The following is a 17,789-nucleotide window of genomic DNA, read 5'->3' as shown; positions in this document are numbered from 1 at the left end:
TGTCTTGTTTCTACTCCTCAGATATCTCCATTTTTCACCACAGGTCGTCTGATGCGGGCCTCAAAAAGCTTGCACCGTTTCGACTTCTCCGCAACTTACATCAAGCTCTGATCAGACAGTTCGATAGAGTTGCAGATTCGGTGTCAATGCGCGAAGACCTAGCTCTGCTTGGGGGCCGCATCGAAGGCTGGAAACCGACAGCGGCTCCGCCAAAAGGGTTCACATGCATATACAGCGATTGGAAGGCGGATGGGAAGGGACATGGTGTTTCAGTTCGCGAAACCTGGGCTTCCTCGGCTGTACCTAGGCTACAAGCACGCCAAGCAATATGTCGACTACTATGACGACGAGTATAGTTATGGATTGCTGCTGATGATGATCCAACGGAGTCAATTCCATCATCTTCATCTTCGGAGGAGGTCAATAATGAAGATCAAACTCTCGACAAGATCCCAGGCACTGTCGAGGTCGCTTCGGCTGTCAAAAGAGATCCGACGAGGACTGATCTATGGTATCAGGGGTGAGCACGGTTCTTATATACGTCGCCCAGGGCCGGGGACGCGTACATATGTCCAGCGCTGTCAGTGCTTACTGTCATTCTAGCGGGTTTCCGACGAACATCATTGCCGATATATTGGAGAGCATCAAGAACATGGTGGGCTCTACTGTGTAGCAGTGGCAGGACCACTGCGTAGGCGGAGCAATGGTGTGGCCATGAAGATCACCGGGGGATGACATTTCCGATAATGGAGGAACAGTGATCGAGCCCATCATCTTCACACCAACATCGCCGTCTGTGAATATGTGCGAACGTGTAGGATACTAAGGGCTGCACATGCATGTAGTGACGGTGGTTTCACAGTTTAAATCGCTCCTGAGGTTTACCGTGCCAGGGCGGGCGAGAGGTATATATACTTAGTGTCAGAAATGCCGAACAAGAAGAAAACGCATAGAAACATTGCAACCCTGAAGGCATCTATGTAACAGAAGTAAAGCGTCTATACGCGAACAATGTATACGCCCGTAATCTACATCCAACCGAATCACACCCAAGCATACTTCTCATTCTTAGCCCACACCACCTCCCCTCCCTCAGACCCAGCACATGCCCCACGAACAATCGCCAGCGACGACAGACTAGTCTCCCTCGCACTGACCTGCATGCCCGGGAACGTTTCCACCCCGCAGTCTTCGGGCTGCCATACTACCACTTTCGCGAGTCCGAGGTGGCGGGCGTGAGCGATGGCGGCGTAGAGAAGGCGGTGTGTGGGCGGTGGTGTTGTCGTGTTGGTAGACTTTGGAGGGGAGTGGATGAGGAGGATGTAAAGCTTCTCCTCGGAGATGTTTGGGAACCATAGGAGGAAGGGGCTGTCTTCCTCCTTCTCGACCGAGATTGCTCCGCCGAGGTTATCGAACGCGGCGGTGTGGATGTCTGGCCGGATATGCACGGCGGACTCCCGCGCGTGCGTCTGGAAGTATTCGAAAAAGTCGGCGGCGGGAAGGACCGCGAATCCTGTTTTCCCATCCGTAGCCGCTTCACGGACTTGTGTTTCTATTCCCTTCACAGCCAGGTCAAGGAATCGCGGGAGAGTCTCTGCCGTGATGTTCTGCACCAATCCCCCTGAAGAGTCCCCATTTGCGGCATGTGCCACCTCCACAATGCCTTGCGTACAAGACCCAGTAACAGGCCACCCCAGTCGAGCATAGAAGGAGCGTCCAATGTCCGAGTACAACGTCGACGCGCCTGTTCCCGCCTCCGTTTGCGCGAGGCTCGACATCACCTGCTTCATCATGGTGGTAGCGTAGCCGTGCCCGCGTTGAGAATGGGGCGTGTGGACGGAGGCGATAGCGAGTGTGGAGCGGTGTTGAATGGGTGAGGAGGGAGTGGCGAGGACCGCGGGGAGTGTGAGTGTCTGTGATGGGATAGACATGGGAAAGTGTGAGGCGTGCGGCGCAACGATGTGGGAGGAGGGATAAAGCTGGTCGGCGCCACGAGTTCCAAAGTGGTAGGCGACAGCCATCTTGGGCCTACTGGCAGTAACCAGGATTCGTTCGTTTTTCCCGTCGCTCGCCATCTGCAATCATCCGACGCAAGTCCTCGCCCGCTCACGTGCTATCACTCTCACTCAGCGACATGCATACCTGACAAGAGCTCAAAATTGTCTCTTTATCCTCTTCGTCAACCAGCACCCAGTCCCGCAGCCGTTCCTTACAGTAAGCAGTGTTTCTAAGCTCGGCCTCTTTCGCCTGATACTGGTCGAGAGTGAGTTTTGGCCCACCCCATTGCGCGTGGTGGTTGGCTGCGAGGAGCGGGCGGTGGTCGGGTGTTGCTGGGAGTAAGATGAGGGAGGGCATCTTCCGCGGGTGCGTAGCTTTGGGGGAACTGGTGGGGAGTAAGCCACAGCGAGAAAAAGGACGAGGAGAACAAGAGGAACGAGGGGGTGTGACGGGCTGTGACGGGTGAGACGTGCGCGTTGACGGGCGAGAGATTTGCCCAGGATTTCCCCACGGACTTCCCGCCGGTTTTGCACTGTCCCTCCTCTCTCTCAACAACTTTCTTCTCACTCTCACTCGTAGTTTACACCCAAGCAACACTGCTGCCATGTCCGCCACCCACTCCTCCACCGCAGGCAAACCTATCAAGTAAGTGTGACGTAGTCCTGCCGCGATCAGCAGCACCAGGCAGAGGTGTGACGAGGGCGAAAAACTGCCTCCCATTCCGATGCTCATAGCTCTTGATCCAACAGGTGCAAGGCCGCTATCGCTTGGGAAGCTGGCAAGCCTCTCTGTAAGTATCGCTGAGGAACAGCTCCAAGAGAAAATGCGGGATCTGTGGTTCGGCCGGTGTGTTCCCTGAAGTCCACCACGCCCGAGCACACCTGCGGGATGCTTTCCGTTGCCCTTGGGATGCCAACACTCTCGAACGGCCATTGTCCTCCAGCGGTTCACTGACCATTCTGTATATCTCTCGCAACAGCCATTGAGGATGTCGAAGTCGCGCCACCTCAGAAGGGCGAAGTCCGCCTGAAAGTGATCGCCACCGGTGTCTGCCACACGGACGCCTACACCCTTTCCGGCAAAGACCCCGAAGGCCTCTTCCCCGCCATCCTCGGCCACGAAGGCGGCTGCATTGTCGAGTCCGTCGGCGAAGGCGTCACCTCCGTCGCACCCGGCGACCACGTCATCCCGCTCTACATCCCCGAATGCCGCGAATGCAAATTCTGCAAATCCAACAAAACCAATCTGTGCTCCGTCGTCAGAGTCACCCAGGGCCAGGGGTTCATGCCCGACAGCACATCCAGGTTCACATGCAAGGGCAAGCCTATCTACCACTACATGGGCTGCTCGACCTTCAGCGAGTACACGGTCGCGCTGGAGATCTCGGTCGCAAAAGTCGACAAATCCGCCGCGTTGAACAAAGTGTGTCTGCTGGGCTGCGGGATCACCACGGGCTACGGCGCCGCGAGCAACACCGCGAAAGTCGAAAAGGACTCCATCGTCGCGGTCTTTGGCCTCGGCGGCGTCGGCGTGTCGGTCATCCAAGGCGCAAAGAAATCGGGCGCGAAGCGCATCATTGGTATCGATATCAACGAGTCGAAATACGACATGGCCAAGAAGCTCGGCGCGACCGAGTGCATCAACCCGAAGAAGTTCGATAAGCCGATCCAGCAGGTGTTGACGGAGATGACGGACGGGGGCGTCGACTTTTCGTTCGAGTGTGTGGGCAACACCGACCTTATGCGCGCCGCGCTCGAGTGCTGTCATAAGGGGTGGGGAGTCAGCACCATTATTGGTGTCGCTGCGTCGGGCCAAGAGATCTCCACCAGGCCGTTCCAGCTCGTTACCGGTGAGTGTCTGCCGGTCCGCAGAAGGGAGTGCATTCTCATACTCACGACTCACACGCACTTCTCATAGGCCGCGTGTGGAAAGGCAGCGCCTTTGGCGGCGTGAAGGGCCGCACGGAACTGCCCGTCCTCGTGCAGCGGTACCAAAAAGGCGAGCTCGAGATCGACTCATACGTCACGCACACCTTCCCGCTCACCGATATCAACAAGGCGTTTGATGCTATGCATGATGGGTCGTGGTACGTTTGTGAGAATGCGATACGAGCGACTACGCATCGACCTTTTTCTGACTAACATATACTTCTTCCTTTTCCATTCGGTTTCCCACCACAGCATCCGCGCCGTCATCGAATACAAGTAAACAAGCGGTATATGTGTGCGCACCTACCGGTCGCACGCTCGTTTTCTGTTCTTCACAGGTCGAGCTCTTTGTACATGCACTGCGGTCTGTCCATCCGTATATATATTCATTGCACATACTCCTGCTTGGTTCGACACGAATTGCCTGTGTCCTGGGGCCGGGGAATGCAAACCTCAAGTGGAGGTGCTCGCGCCTCATGTCAATAAATCTCTTCTAGCACGCGGAGTCTGACAAGAAACCCAGCAGCGAGCAAAACCCATCTTTCAACTAAAATTCATCTCATTGATGTGGAATCTTCTACGATACATCGCTACAACATAACAAGCAAGGGCAGAGAACACACAACTCTCAAATTCCCCTAACCCCGCTTGCAACAATTTTTCCCGCTCTCTCTTCCTACATACTCCCTTCCTACGTAATCAGGGCCTCCCAGCGGGACGGCAGCCTGTATCCCGACTGGGCGACGTCGCAGATACGTGTTTTCTCCCATCCTTCGCCCTGGGTTCCGAATTGGCCGCACTCGAATGTCCTCGTGGGCCCGTCGCTGGATGTGGGCATACGACGTAAGAACACTGGTTGGTTTCGGTCGGGGGACCTCGTGGTTCACACCGAGAAAGTGACGGAGGGGGAGGCGCGCACTTGGGAGCCAGTTGTCGTTCGCACACTGTAGGTTACATTCCGCGGCCTTGGGTCCTCGGTGTCTTGCGATCAGGGTTAGGTGCGGTGAACCGACGGGAATCCCGGGGAAGCGAGGGAGCGTCAACCAGCTATATCTTGGCCGTCGTCCACATAACGCTGTCCAGTCATCTTCAAACAAAATATCGCTTTGCGTCTCTCAGAACTGCGTAAACCCCTGCCCCTGATAATCGCTCTGCTGGCTCTTCCCAAACTCCTGGCTCATGTACGTATCCGGCTGACTCTTGTAATCATCCAAGTAGTCGCTCTGCGAGAAGGAGGCTGAGAACGCGTTGGGGTGCATCATCAGCTGCGACTGGGATTGGGACTGCGATTGGGAGTGGAAGGCGCTGCCTTGCGTGAACGGGCCCTGGGAGTCAGTTTGGGAGAAGTTGAGGTTGTTGTTCTTTCGGCCGGAGGCGCTGAAGTGGCCGTTGTGAGAGGACATTTGGGAGGCTGGCATGTCTTGGGAGAAGGGGATGGGGTGCATGGGGAAGAAGTCGGGCTGGGAGAAGATGCGGCCGGCGTCGACGGCGGAGAGGGGGTCGTAGTAGGGGTTGAAATTGTGGGATGGACGTCCTGGGTCAAAACAGTAAAAGGGCAAGTTAGGACGGACGCTTTGATCAACCAAAATACTCAACAGCTTTGCGGAACTTACGGTCATTAGCCTTAGGAGGCTTGGCGAAATGCTGTCCCGCATCAACCTGGAACTTATTCTGCCTCTCATCAAATCTCGGCTTGTGTTTCGGGCGAATCAGCTGAATCATCGACTTCTTCAAGTTGCTCAACGGCCCTTCAACCAAGCAGTTCTTTTCCTTGAAGTGCATCAGTAACTGGTACCACAGGGCGTTCTTGGACAGCACTTTAGGGTTACCGAGTACGACGAGACCGTACTTGGCACGCGTCAACGCCACGTTCAGACGGCGGGGGTCGCTGGTGAACCCGATCCCCAAATGGTCGTTGGAACGCACGCAGGTGAGGATGATGTAATCTTTCTCACGGCCCTGGAAGGCGTCGACGCTGGCGACCTCGATCTCCTTGTAGAGCTCCTTCTTCAAGGCTCCTGCGAACTGCATGTGGCTGACGATGTACGCGCGCTGACCTTCGTACGGGGTAATGATACCGATTTGTGAGGGCTTGACGCCGGCCTTCAGGAATCGAGTCACGACTTTCTCGCAGTTTGTCGCTTCAGTTCGGTTCAGGTAAGAGGTGCCAGACGATGAGAGCTCCTCCTGTCCATACGAGCAGTGAAAGAACATGGGTGTCTCTGGAACAGGCCACGGGAAGGCAACATCCTTGCGAAGACGCTCCTGAACCGTGACACCGTTCTGCAAAGATCCTTCGTAGAACATGTTGGAAGGAAAATCGGAAAGGCACGGGTGCATACGGTATTGAACCTCAAGACGAATCGGTCTAACGTTGAGGAGAATCAATCGCTCGAAGAGGGACTGGTTCAAGCCGGCCTTGGCAGACTTCTTGTTGAGAATAACGGGTCCCAACTGTTTATGGTCTCCGACAAAGACGACCTGCTCCGCGCCCATGACCAGAGGAATCAAGCACTCCGGTTCCGCAGCCTGCGTGGCTTCATCGATCAAGACCGTCCCAAACGCGTATTTCTGCAGCCGAGGGTCGCCCGCACCGACACAAGTACAGCAGACGACATCCGCATTCTGGATAATCTCCCGCTCCGCTTTACGCTTCAGGGCCCGGTAGCGTCTTTCATCCTGTTGGTTCAGTTCACCGTATTCCTCCTTCAACCGAACGTATTTCTGCAATTCGGGATCCGTGTCGTTGTTCAGGACTTGTTCATGAAGAGTCAGGAACGAGACGGGAGATTCCAGAGCTTCACGGGATTTGGCAGTCACTCGAACAACTTTCAATCCCGTTTGGTGGATCTTCTCAGTCAGCTGATCCACGGCGACGTTACTGGGCGCACACACAAGGACCTGGCCACCTGTCATCTTCGCCAGATGATAGACAATTGTCGCGGAGGTGACGGTCTTTCCGGTTCCCGGAGGTCCTTTAAATATTTGAAGCCGGTAAGCATCGAAGCATCGAGAGAAGTTGCTGTCCAGTAGAAGTTTTACCTTGGATCAAACTGAGAGGCTTCTGAAGAACGCTTTTCACGGCAGACACCTGCGAATGGTTCAAATCCGGGAGATTGGGCGCGGTGAAACGCTTGGGCATGGCGACGCCCTTGAAAACCTGCCCTTCGACGTCTTGGCCAAGCAAGCGATGGTAGATGTAAGGGCTGACAGATCGCTCATCGTGCGCAAAGGTCCTCATTGCAGCTTGCATCCTGTCAAAGGATGTGGATTTCCAGACAAAGTCAACGCTAAAGTTGTGCGTACAGTGCGTGGGAGTTTTGTCATCGCTCTTGAGTTCGAGAACCACCTCATCGGAAAGGTCTACGAATCTAATGTTAGCCCCGGGTCATCAAATGAACAAGAAAACGGCACTTATGCTTACTGTTGGGAATCTTGATCACATGCCCCACCCCCTCCCAGTGTCCCTTGACCAATTCACCGGTGTATCGAAGCATCAATTCGTCGCCAACCGCAAGGCGCAGGAAGTCCCCAAGTTCCAATTTGGGCAACTTGAAAGACGCCAACGGCTTCTTCAGACCAGCACTCCACGTGACCTCCACATCATCTTGAGTTTGCGACTCTTTCAACTTCTTGTCATAGTCCGCTTCCAACTTGATCAAAGGACCAAAGATGTTCTGGTACTGGTACGGATCCTCATATCGCAAGCGCACGGGCTCCGGTTCATCCTCGATCCCAGGCTTGTTGAGATCGTCCACGGTGGCATTTGAGTCCTCCATCCAGCGATCCTCCAGAGCTGCTATCTGTGATGCGGTAATGTGCCTTGCCCTCAGCTCCTCAAATTCCAGAGGCACTTTCACCAGCCAGGTGAGGAAACTTCGATCCTCAATGAGAGGGAGCCATTGCGATAGGTCCCAGCTCACGTCCTTCTGACCCATTGGGTTCGAGCAAGCCCGGCAGAGAAGTACGACAACAGTGTCAGACTTTGCAGGAATGAAACCCAAGTTGAAAACGTTTCGCAATCCGCAATTGTAGCATTCCAAAGTAGTCTCGCCAAGGGGAGATTCGGGATGGAGTCGCACTTCCTTATGGCGGGCGCGCACCAAATGCTGAATAATGTGGGAACCGCGGCTGGAGGAGATTCCGCGCGAATTGCAAAACCACTTGTTGCACGTTAAGCATTCGACGACAGAGGACGCATTGTGGATGCCACAATAGCTTCATACACCGGATTCATCAGTTTCGAGTGGGAATAAGGTTCAAGGAAATTAGGCTTACCTGCAAGCGTGGTCAGGCAGATCACTTTGAGAGAACTGAAATCCATCTGGTCCGCCGTCCCCATCAAAGTCGTCAGGTGCATCCGAAATAAAGTATGCTTCACCCGAACGCTCCGCCACCCGAACGTCCGCCGTGATACGGGACGGCGCGGCTGACCCAGTCGGTTGGGTGGTTTGCGAAGGTTGGGAGTTCAACGTCAAGGAACTCAAAGTCAGATCGTCTACGTCTTTTCCGGCCTGAGAAGGGACCGCGAAGTTTTCGTAGTCATATTGGGACCCCTGCGTATCCTGGAACTGATGGACGATGAAGCCGTTAACATTGGTACATCCCCTGACACAGGGTAAAATGAGCTTGAGTATAAAGTACCTCCAGATAGCCGTAGTCGTGGTCCTCCATTCTGGGCGCGCGAGAGCCTAACAGCACCAAAGCTATGCGGCTGTAGTTGGCAGCCCTCTCGGCGACACGACTGAGCGAGCGAGGTTTGCTGTTCTTCCTTGCTGTTACTTAGTTACGAGACCTTCAATGTTCCTTTGAGGAAGGGTTGCGTGAGGAAACGGTGCTGTGCCTCAGTCAAGGCCTCAGTCTAACGGGGACGGATCACGTGGACGAGAAATAAACTGCTGCAACTCTACGACTGACATCGAGCTACAGTATATACTGTACGACTGCTCGAGCCTAACATTAATGCGAGTGACCAATTCCGTCGTTTGTCATTGAAGGCATTGGCCGAGCCAAACAGTTTTCCGATCCTTTGACCACTACCCATACGGAGTAGATAGCAGACTGGTTGCAATCAATCCAGCATATCTGAGCGTTCTCATGGCAGGGATCAATATGGAGCGGTAACCACAGCAAAACATGAGATCCCATCGCTTTGAGCAGAGACTTTGGGTGGGCGGCTATATACACGCTGAGCATCATGTTGCACGCTTGCGATGTACTGTCCAAACATGGTCCTTGCGAAGTGGCTAGGAACAGCCAAGAGTGGCCGGGTGGCTTTCATAACATGCTATGGGAAAGCGTTGAACAGAGGGCGATAGGAGCGAATGCGACAAACCGCAGAAACCTAGATGTCATTTGAGAACAGAACAGACGTGAAGCGAGCCCGTAACGATTAGAATCATGCAGCGGCTGAAAAGACTCGGTTCCGCTGGAGATGTCCAGCGGTAGGGTCACCGCTTTGGTTTGGGTTCGAAGTCTTCCGCGTTCCATCGCATCCTTCACCAACTCAGCTATACAGAACATTGCCCATGCCCTCCTGGAGGCTTCTTTGTCCTGAGTGTCTAGCGATTCCTGTATGCTATATGCCAGCAGCCTAAGCGAAGTCGTATTCCGACGTCCTGCTGCCAGAACTCCGATAGGCGTGAATCATCAGTGCGCGTGCGTGAAGCCAACAGTCTTCCTGCATCTATTCTCCCAGAAGTGTCAATGGAGAGACACCAGCATTCTCTGTGAGAACACACACACAAATACAAGAAGGAGAGGCCAGTTGGCCACTACCACAACATAGCAGCAGGGGGGCCGTTGTTTCCTCTTCCAAGCAAGTGGACCGCTCCAGTTCTTACGCTGGCAAGACGAAGAGACTATAATGGGGAACACTCTGTCAAGTACGACGCCCCGGACATCCACTGCCGGCATAGATAGCTATGTCAGCGAGCTGTCAGATGTGCGATATGAGAAGAGGTAGAGTATTGCGGGCCCATTAAGGTCATGTAGTCGGGTCGCTCGACAGATATCATACCTACGGGCGGTGGAGTGCAGGCTGAAGATCATCCTACACGGGTGCTCAAACTGACAACGGTTTCTTCGTCCCGACAAAGTCTGGGAAGTGGCCATTTCATGAAAACGATCCGCTGCAAGCATCGGGACGGACTTGTCGTTGTGAAAATCTTTATCAAGCCTGATACGGCCATATCCTTGCGTGACTATGTCCAGACCATCAAAGGTCCGTAAGCGTCCTCCTCGACTACCCGACGGCGTATATCATTAAAACTGATGTTCTAGGCGAGCGCGATCTCCTCTTGGATGTCCCAAATGCATTTCCGTACCAACGGATCATGGAGACTGAGCGAGCGGCGTATTTGATAAGGCAGCATCTGTACAGTAACCTTTATGATCGAATAAGGTCAGTGACATCAACGCCGAGCTAATGACTATAGGTTCTGCGAGAGCGAGCCGCCGTATGCAAACTGACGCTACTGTATTGTCAGTACACGGCCATTTCTTTCCATGATAGAAAAGAAGTGGATCGCTTTCCAACTTCTCGCTGGATTAGCCGATGCACATGCCCGCCAGGTTTCGTGAAGGCTCTCCACTTTTTTGTACGAGCGTAGTTTGATAGGGACACTCGAAATAGGTTCGGCATGGGGACATCAAGACCGAGAACGTGCTGGTCACGAGTTGGAATTGGGCGTACTTGGTGGACTTCAGCGGTTTCAAGCCATCCTACCTCCCGGAGGTAGGTGACAGCCAGGAAGCGCCGCACATCTGGAGTACATGCCGAGGCTGATGTGATTCGCAGGACAACCCCGGCGACTTCTCGTTCTTCTTCGACACATCTTCCCGGCGAGTCTGTTATCTCGCACCGGAGCGGTTCTATGCGCCTGGAGAGACGCTGTTCAGTGATAAAGATGGTCAACTATTACCTTCCATGGATATCTTTTCGCTAGGGTGAGTCGCCGGTGGGCGCTGGATGTTTCCTTGTATGATGTCTTACATTGTCATCCAGATGCACGATTGCCGAGCTCTTCTTGGAAGGAACGCCGCTATTCTCCTTGTCGCAGCTTCTGCGATATAGAAGCGGAGAGTACGATCCATTACCGGATTTGGAGAAGGTGGAGGACATACATATCAAGGTTGGACGCTACAGCAGTCAGTCGCCCCACTATCGCCGGACTGACAAGGTTTTTGCAGTCCATGCTACGGCATATGATCCAACTGGATCCAGACGCACGGCACACCGCCGAAGGCTACCTCGCCGGCTGGCGCGGCACAGCATTCCCCGAATTCTTCTACACATTCCTCCACCCCTACGTATCCTCCCTAACCGATCTCGCAACGGGGATACCCACAACGCGGTCCACGACACCTTCCACCCCAACGATCCCAATGCCGCCGTCTGATGCGAAGATTGAGAGGATTTATCATGATTTCGATAAGATTTCGGTGGCGTTGGGGTTGCTTGAGGGCGTAACTGATCGAGGTGTCACGGCTTCGCCGGAGCTTGGGGGTGGAGCTGATGCCAAATTGTCGCCTGTGGGTACGTCTGGTGTAAGGCTATGGTATTTTTGGAATAAATTTCAACGAACCTGCGTTTTCTAGATCCTTCAGCGATGAGGGTGTTGCACATGGAGGTGGGTGTTGAGGCAACTCAGTTGAGGTGATGCACTCGCTGGATCGCGCTCAACTTAGTGGCACTCACTTTTAGAGCCTGTCTTCATTGCATGTCCACATACCGAACTTCCCGTCCGCCTTGGTGGCAGGTCAAGGAAGCGCTGACGCGTGTAAGTAGCTGTACCCTTCACTTCATCACCATTCGAGCAATACTGATCGCACCACATACAGCCGATGGCAGTCTGTTGCTCTCCGCCATCATCTGTTCGGCAATGCGGAACGTCCTGTACCCAACATCGAAGCTCCACGCAATTGATCTCCTCCTGGTCATCAGCATGCATCTCCCGGACGACATCCGCCTCGATCGGATAGTGCCTTACCTGATGACCTTACTTGAAGATGAGAACAGTCTGGTGCGCGCTACCGCTTTGAAGGGATTAATGCATTTGGTAGGTTGCCCGTCAGGTTACTGTCCCTTATTGGCGTCGGGATGCTTCGTGCTGACGGTGCGTAGCTCAGCATGATTGATAGCGTGACCTCTCCCGACGCCAACATCTTCCCGGAGTACATCCTACCAGCGTTGAGAGGCTTCACTTCTGATCCGGAAGGGTTTGTGAGGGCGACGTATGCGCAGTGTATTGCCAGTTTCGGTGCGTAATCTTGTTTCGGTTCCGGTTCAATCTCGGGGTATCATTCCGGCACGCACGCCTGATGTTTTCTGTTTTGTGTCCCCAGCGGAGTTCGCGTTCAAATTCCTTGAGCTCGCCGAGGTACTGAAAAACGACTTGCATCGTGATATGGATGCCGATGGGGACGTTCACCGTATCGTACGTTTCTCTCTCTCTCTCTCGTGTTCTTCACCCCATACGACACACCAACCCTGTCTTCCATAGATGTCTTACGACACCTCCCTCCGAGACTTACAAGAGCTCATCCAAGAAGAAGTCATCGCGCTCCTCATCGACCCGGACCCGCTCGTCAAGCGCGCGCTGTTGTCGGAAATGCCGCGGTTGTGTATCATGTTTGGACGGCAGAAGGCGAATGATATTCTGCTGTCGCATATGATTACGTATTTGAATGGGACAGATTGGCAGCTGAGGAGGTACGCGGGCAATGCAATATTTTCTGGTGCGCTGCGAGTGCTGATATTTTGACATGTGCATAGTGCGTTTTTCGAGAGCATCGTTGGGGTCGGTACATTCGTCGGCGGCCAAAGCCTCGAAGAATACATCCTTCCGCTGATGGTGCAAGCATTAACAGACGCGGAAGAGTTTGTCGTCGAAAAGGTGCTCAACTCCCTCACCTCGCTCGCGGAGCTCGGCCTGCTGCAAAAGCCCAAAGCGAAAGAACTCGTCGCGACAGTTCTGCCGCTCGTGTGTCACCCAAATACCTGGATAAGATACGGCGCCATCGCGTTCATTGCATGTGCTGCTCGGCTCTTACCAGAGATCGATGTCCGCTGTGCCCTCTACCCGACCATCAAACCTTTTCTTAAAGTGGACACGCCGTACCTGAATGAAATCAATATCTTGGAGAGTTTGAAACCCCCTATCAGCAGGATCTTATACGATCAGACCCTGACATTTGCGTCCAAGACCGTCACGCCATGGGATAGGGACCGGTCCCTGTCTCCCAACGCACTGCGGATGTACGACGCACACGACAGTTCCGAACATCACACCCACCCAGGCCGCATCAGCGGCAGCGGCGGTGGCGGCGAGAGCAACGAACTCGTCCAACGTCTCCGCGAACTAGGCATGACGGACGAAGACAAAGAGAAGCTATTTGCGATGAAGTACTACATCTCGAAAATGACGCAGGCGAGGTTGAGGAAACAGTCGTCCGAGATGCGGGATCAGTGGGCTTACCCGGCGTCCGCGTCCGAGTCGTCGAAGGGGGATTCGATTGCATTGAAGAATTTTGGGGCTACGCCGCATACGCTGTTTTTGTCGCCTTCTGAGAGTGGGGATAATGGGGTTTTACCCTCGGTGAGTGAATGTCACACTATATGGCTGCGCTCGGAGCGCACGACGGTTTGGACTTACCTGCGTACTTCATCCTAAGTTGGCACAACGCGCGTTTGACACCTCCCACATGACCCGCGCCACTTCCGAATCCAGTCTCCCGGACAGCTACGACGGCAACTTCAATCCCAACCGCGGGGACTCGCGCGCATCCTCGCCCGCCCCCTCCTCCGTCGGCAGCATCCGCGGCTCAGCAGCAGGAGCGGCCGGGTCATCAAGCGCCCCTCGACATCGCCGCGGTGCATCCGACTCGACCGTCGTTCGGATGGGGCTAAGAGATGTTCGCCCATCGACGCCTACCAAACTCGGCAAAGTTGACTCTTTCAACGCCATTGGGGTCGTGTCGCCGTCATCTCGCGCGACGGACATTCACACTGAAGTTCAGAAGTTCCCGCGCAGCCCATCCGCTACCGTCGTCCCACTCGGCGGACGCAACTTCTCCGGCGGGCTCCCCTTAGGCGGCGGAGGAGCCGGTCTTGCGGATGTTGGCGGCAGCTTCAAGAATTCGTCATTGCTCGTGCCTCGTGTGGACTCCAACTCTGGTGGAGCTGGGGCTGCGGGAGGGAGGGCGCACTCCAGACGCGATAGTGTTGCGAGCAGCATTGCTACGTCGTTTACGAACGAGGAGGTTAATAGTAATGCGGATAAGGCGTCCCTGTTAACGTTGAATGAGCATGGGAAGAAGAAAGGGGATGGTGGACGCAATTCCGAGTGTAGGTGCCGAGGAAGGCATTTGGGGCATAACAATTGCTCAGACTCTTTTTATTTGCAGATGGAGTGGATATGTACCTCCGACACTTGTTGGATAAGAAAACGCGGGAGTACTTCCCTCCTACGATACCAGGTATGTTTCGCTTCAACCCGAATGACACCTCAAAAGCACCAGACCTAACATCGTGTTCCTTCACCAATGAAAAGAACTTGGACCGAAGGTCTCACTCCCGGTCGACTTTGGGACATCAGCGGCGCAACGCGCCAAGCGTGCGAGACCGCCAACAGCACAAGGAAGCGCATTCGATCTCAAAGCATGGCGTCCAGCTGGAATCCTTGTTGCCCACTTGGTCGAACACACGGCACCCATCAATTGTCTGAAGATATCTGCCGACAACGTCTTCTTCGCGACATGCTCAGACGATCGGTCAGTCAAGATCTGGGATACCCAGCGGCTGGAAAAGAACGTCACCAACCGTTCGCGATTGACCTATCTGGGCCATGAGGGCAGCGTGACAGCGTTAACCTTCATCGAGAACACGCACTCGTTCGCATCCGCTGCTGATGACGGCGGGATTCACGTTTGTCGCGTCGAATGCATCACGGCAGGCACGACACCCCGCTACGCCGGGTTTCAACTCCTCCGCACGATCCAGCTGGTCAATGACCACGCGGTGCTCCTGGATCACTATGAAACCGAGACGCAATCGGTGCTGGTGTACGCGACTTACAAAGGGCGGATATGTGGGTTCGATCTACGGACCATGACCGAGGTATGGGCATTCACCATCCCGCCCCATCACGGGCAGATTACGTCGTTCCTCATCGACAAACAGCGCGTGTACCTCGTTACTGGCACTCATCGCGGCGTGCTGTCCATCTGGGACCTCCGGTTTGGCCTGAAAGTAAAGTCGTTTGCGCATCCGTCTCGAAAGAAGGTGATCAAGTTGGCCGCGTGGCCTGGCAACCCTGCTGGCACGACTGTCGCGGTAGCCATGCAGGGCATGACCAATGAGATTGGGCTGTGGGATGTGGATGTTGTCACGTGCACGCGGGTGTGGTGCACCATCCCGGCAAATGGAGGAGGGGATGTGGAGCAGAAGATGCAGGCGACGTATGGAGCTGGATTGCAGGTAAGCAGCATTGCTGATGTTTTCAAATCTTCATAATGCGCGCGTTTTCCAACGCATTTTCGCTCGTAGGCTGCACCACCACCAGAACTAGACGAATTCCCCGACCTGAAGTCGAGCCTACACGGCGCGAAGAAACCAACCACGGAACCTGACACGGCGTTGAATATCAACGCTTTCATATGCCCGGCCAACGCAAACTTCATGCTGACTGGCGGAACGGACCGCAAGCTGCGATTCCTGTCCACTGATGATGTCGAAGCGTCGTATGTGGTCGTTGGGCTAAGCGAGAACGACAACTCGCCGCGATACAGGTTGGTGAAAACACATCATGTCGCTTTATTCCCTAACCTTGCAATAGCTCTCAACCTGGTATCTCCGTTCTTTATCCCGGCCGTCAAATCAGCTCACATCAATACGGAGACATGACTTTCAACTTCGAGTACACACCCACCCACGCCTTTACCTCCACCGACACCAGCGCGTCCCCTAGTCGCGGCGGCCGTCAGGACACCAATCCAACCCACAGCCGAACCTCCTCCAGCGGCGGAGGCCGGCAGGGCAGCAGCAATTCACCGGCGCGCACGATAAGTAGCAGCGCACTTCAATCCGGTGGGAGGAGTACGCCGCCACCGTCCGGTAGCGGCGGGAGCATAGGATCGTCGCCGAGACGGCAAGGGAAGGACGCTGCTGGCGGTGTGAATGTGGTGGATCACCGCGATGTGGTTGTGGATATGGTCATGACTGTCGTGCCTTACCCGATGGTTATTACCGCCGCAAGGGATGGAGTTGTTAAAGTTTGGAAGTGAGGCATGAGCCTGATGCGTTGGGGATGGATATACATCTACTGACGACATTCTTCTTTCGCTATATACGTTTTTTGGTCTGATGGGTCTTGTGCTGTTAGTCCAGATTTGTACGTAGCATAGCACTTGGAAGGAAATGAGGCATGTGGTGGGGGTTAGTGTACAGTACAGTCGTCGCCCCTGCCCTATTTCATTATGTTGAACTTCAATCAGGTAGCTCCATGCCATAGCTGGCTCCGCAACTCGGTTTTACAAGATCAACATGTTGCATCCGCAATCTCGCTATCCAGCTCTTTCAAAATCTTGCGGCGTCAGGCACTTCGTCGCGTTGTCATTTCTTCGACTTCTAGAAGTCACTTGAGACCCGTTTCCTAGGGCAGCTTCATTGCGTCCGTGTGTTCGTCGCGTAAGGCGATCTGCTAACGACTTTCAACGTTAACCGGCCGCTTTTTGATTCCTCCTTAAGGCATGACTCCTCTGAAGGTAGAGAGGTCGGCAGCGCCTACGCTTTTTCGCCAGTCCAGCGAATACCTCACTGCAAGCCATATCAGGCGACCGACGAGCTCTTTCACCGCATCCAAATCCCAACGTCCTGACAGTGCGAATACATCCAGATCCTGCGAAAGGAAGAGACAAGGGCGAGTGAATGCCTCTCAGCGCGGCGGAGGCAAGAACATTTTTGCCTGTGGGAAGATATCCATTTGAGGCATGCAAAGCGGCGATTTCAAGACGGTCCGACTCGGCCGGAGTTACTTGTTGTCTGACGACGCGTAAGCAACGGGCTCAATGCATCAAACGCGTTTCAGTTGAAACTCCGACCTTGGGATTCCCGTACGCAACAAGACTTAATCGGACAAGGTGACGGGCCTTGGAAGACAACTGGACAGTCAATACTCAAGCAAGCGGCTACAGATTTCCCTCACGAGCGCGATGTGGTAGTATTTATGAGACTCGTTGTCGCAAGCGAAGGGGACCCCGTAATCTGCGCGCGGACTGCAATTCCGTGGTCCACTTTCACTCCATCCTTACCAGATCGAGAGGGGCTTTTCGGATATGTGTGTACAAGCGAGAGCGAGCCTGCTTTTTCTTCGATCTTTGCCCGACTCGGGCCTGACAGGGGCCTCTCATAAGATCGCCTGAGTTCCAAGAGAATGATGGCGATGTCTTCGTTCCCCGTGGAGTGAAGTACTTCGTATGTGTTGCTCGCTCAAGGCCCGAGTCGGGCCCAAACAACTTCCGTGAAAGTGTATGGCGCAAATCCAGATGCGCGTATAGCTACTTCAATTACGGTCGTTGCTGACAAGAGGGCCTCGTACGCGTTTTAAAGTTAGAGCAGAAATCCTCCTTCCGTCGGTCACTGTGTGTCCACTGCCTGTCATCGGCCCTGTTGATGGCCCCAATCGGGCCAATTTTGTGCCTCAATCGTAAATGCGTCTTTGTCACCTGTGTTTTGATCCCGAATGTCTGCTGTATGACCACCGCCAAGGTACAGCGCGACAGGACTCGTAAACATATGGTCAACGCCAACTTACCTTTTGAATCCTGTCTACGCAAACCCACCTCTGTAGCGGTCACGCACTT

General features: G+C 54.3%; 4 protein-coding genes across 4 annotated transcripts; 2 read left to right on the top strand and 2 right to left on the bottom strand.

The window, feature by feature from the left end:
- Positions 1-823: 823 nt before the first annotated feature.
- On the bottom strand, positions 824-2,454 carry EV422DRAFT_24556 (uncharacterized protein). The gene is made up of 2 exons (XM_053065696.1): positions 2,143-2,454; positions 824-1,913 (listed from the first exon to the last, which is right to left on the bottom strand). Exons 1-2 carry the CDS (start codon positions 2,353-2,355, stop codon positions 1,044-1,046), a joined length of 1,083 nt encoding a protein of 360 aa, XP_052930326.1. The 5' UTR covers positions 2,356-2,454; the 3' UTR covers positions 824-1,043.
- Positions 2,455-2,482: 28 nt separating this feature from the next.
- On the top strand, positions 2,483-4,430 carry EV422DRAFT_512553 (chaperonin 10-like protein). Its single transcript, XM_053069077.1, has 5 exons — positions 2,483-2,643; positions 2,748-2,788; positions 2,978-3,847; positions 3,916-4,084; positions 4,179-4,430. The coding sequence occupies exons 1-5, from the start codon at positions 2,603-2,605 to the stop codon at positions 4,204-4,206; spliced, it is 1,149 nt and encodes a 382-aa protein (XP_052930325.1). The 5' UTR covers positions 2,483-2,602; the 3' UTR covers positions 4,207-4,430.
- Positions 4,431-5,041: 611 nt separating this feature from the next.
- On the bottom strand, positions 5,042-8,600 carry EV422DRAFT_549570 (P-loop containing nucleoside triphosphate hydrolase protein; the record flags this gene model as incomplete). Its single annotated transcript, XM_053071723.1, has 6 exons — positions 5,042-5,460; positions 5,510-6,901; positions 6,969-7,289; positions 7,351-8,144; positions 8,205-8,497; positions 8,571-8,600. 6 exons carry the CDS (start codon positions 8,598-8,600, stop codon positions 5,042-5,044), a joined length of 3,249 nt encoding a protein of 1,082 aa, XP_052930324.1.
- A 1,192-nt stretch (positions 8,601-9,792) lies between these two features.
- Positions 9,793-16,211, top strand: EV422DRAFT_549569 (uncharacterized protein; the record flags this gene model as incomplete). Its single annotated transcript, XM_053071722.1, has 19 exons — positions 9,793-9,887; positions 10,025-10,149; positions 10,209-10,329; positions 10,415-10,499; positions 10,561-10,662; positions 10,726-10,874; positions 10,933-11,059; positions 11,118-11,393; positions 11,632-11,707; positions 11,769-11,986; positions 12,052-12,187; positions 12,273-12,364; positions 12,431-12,639; positions 12,703-13,499; positions 13,942-14,274; positions 14,334-14,405; positions 14,480-15,405; positions 15,475-15,716; positions 15,809-16,211. 19 exons carry the CDS (start codon positions 9,793-9,795, stop codon positions 16,209-16,211), a joined length of 4,584 nt encoding a protein of 1,527 aa, XP_052930323.1.
- Between the last annotated feature and the right edge of the window lie 1,578 nt (positions 16,212-17,789).

The sequence above is a fragment of the Fimicolochytrium jonesii genome, assembly GCF_025526975.1.
Source record: "Fimicolochytrium jonesii strain JEL569 chromosome Unknown EV422scaffold_1, whole genome shotgun sequence".
Classification (NCBI taxonomy): Eukaryota; Fungi; Chytridiomycota; class Chytridiomycetes; order Spizellomycetales; family Powellomycetaceae; genus Fimicolochytrium; species Fimicolochytrium jonesii.
Note: the sequence above shows the minus strand (reverse complement) of the source record. Positions and strands in the feature narration are given on the sequence as shown.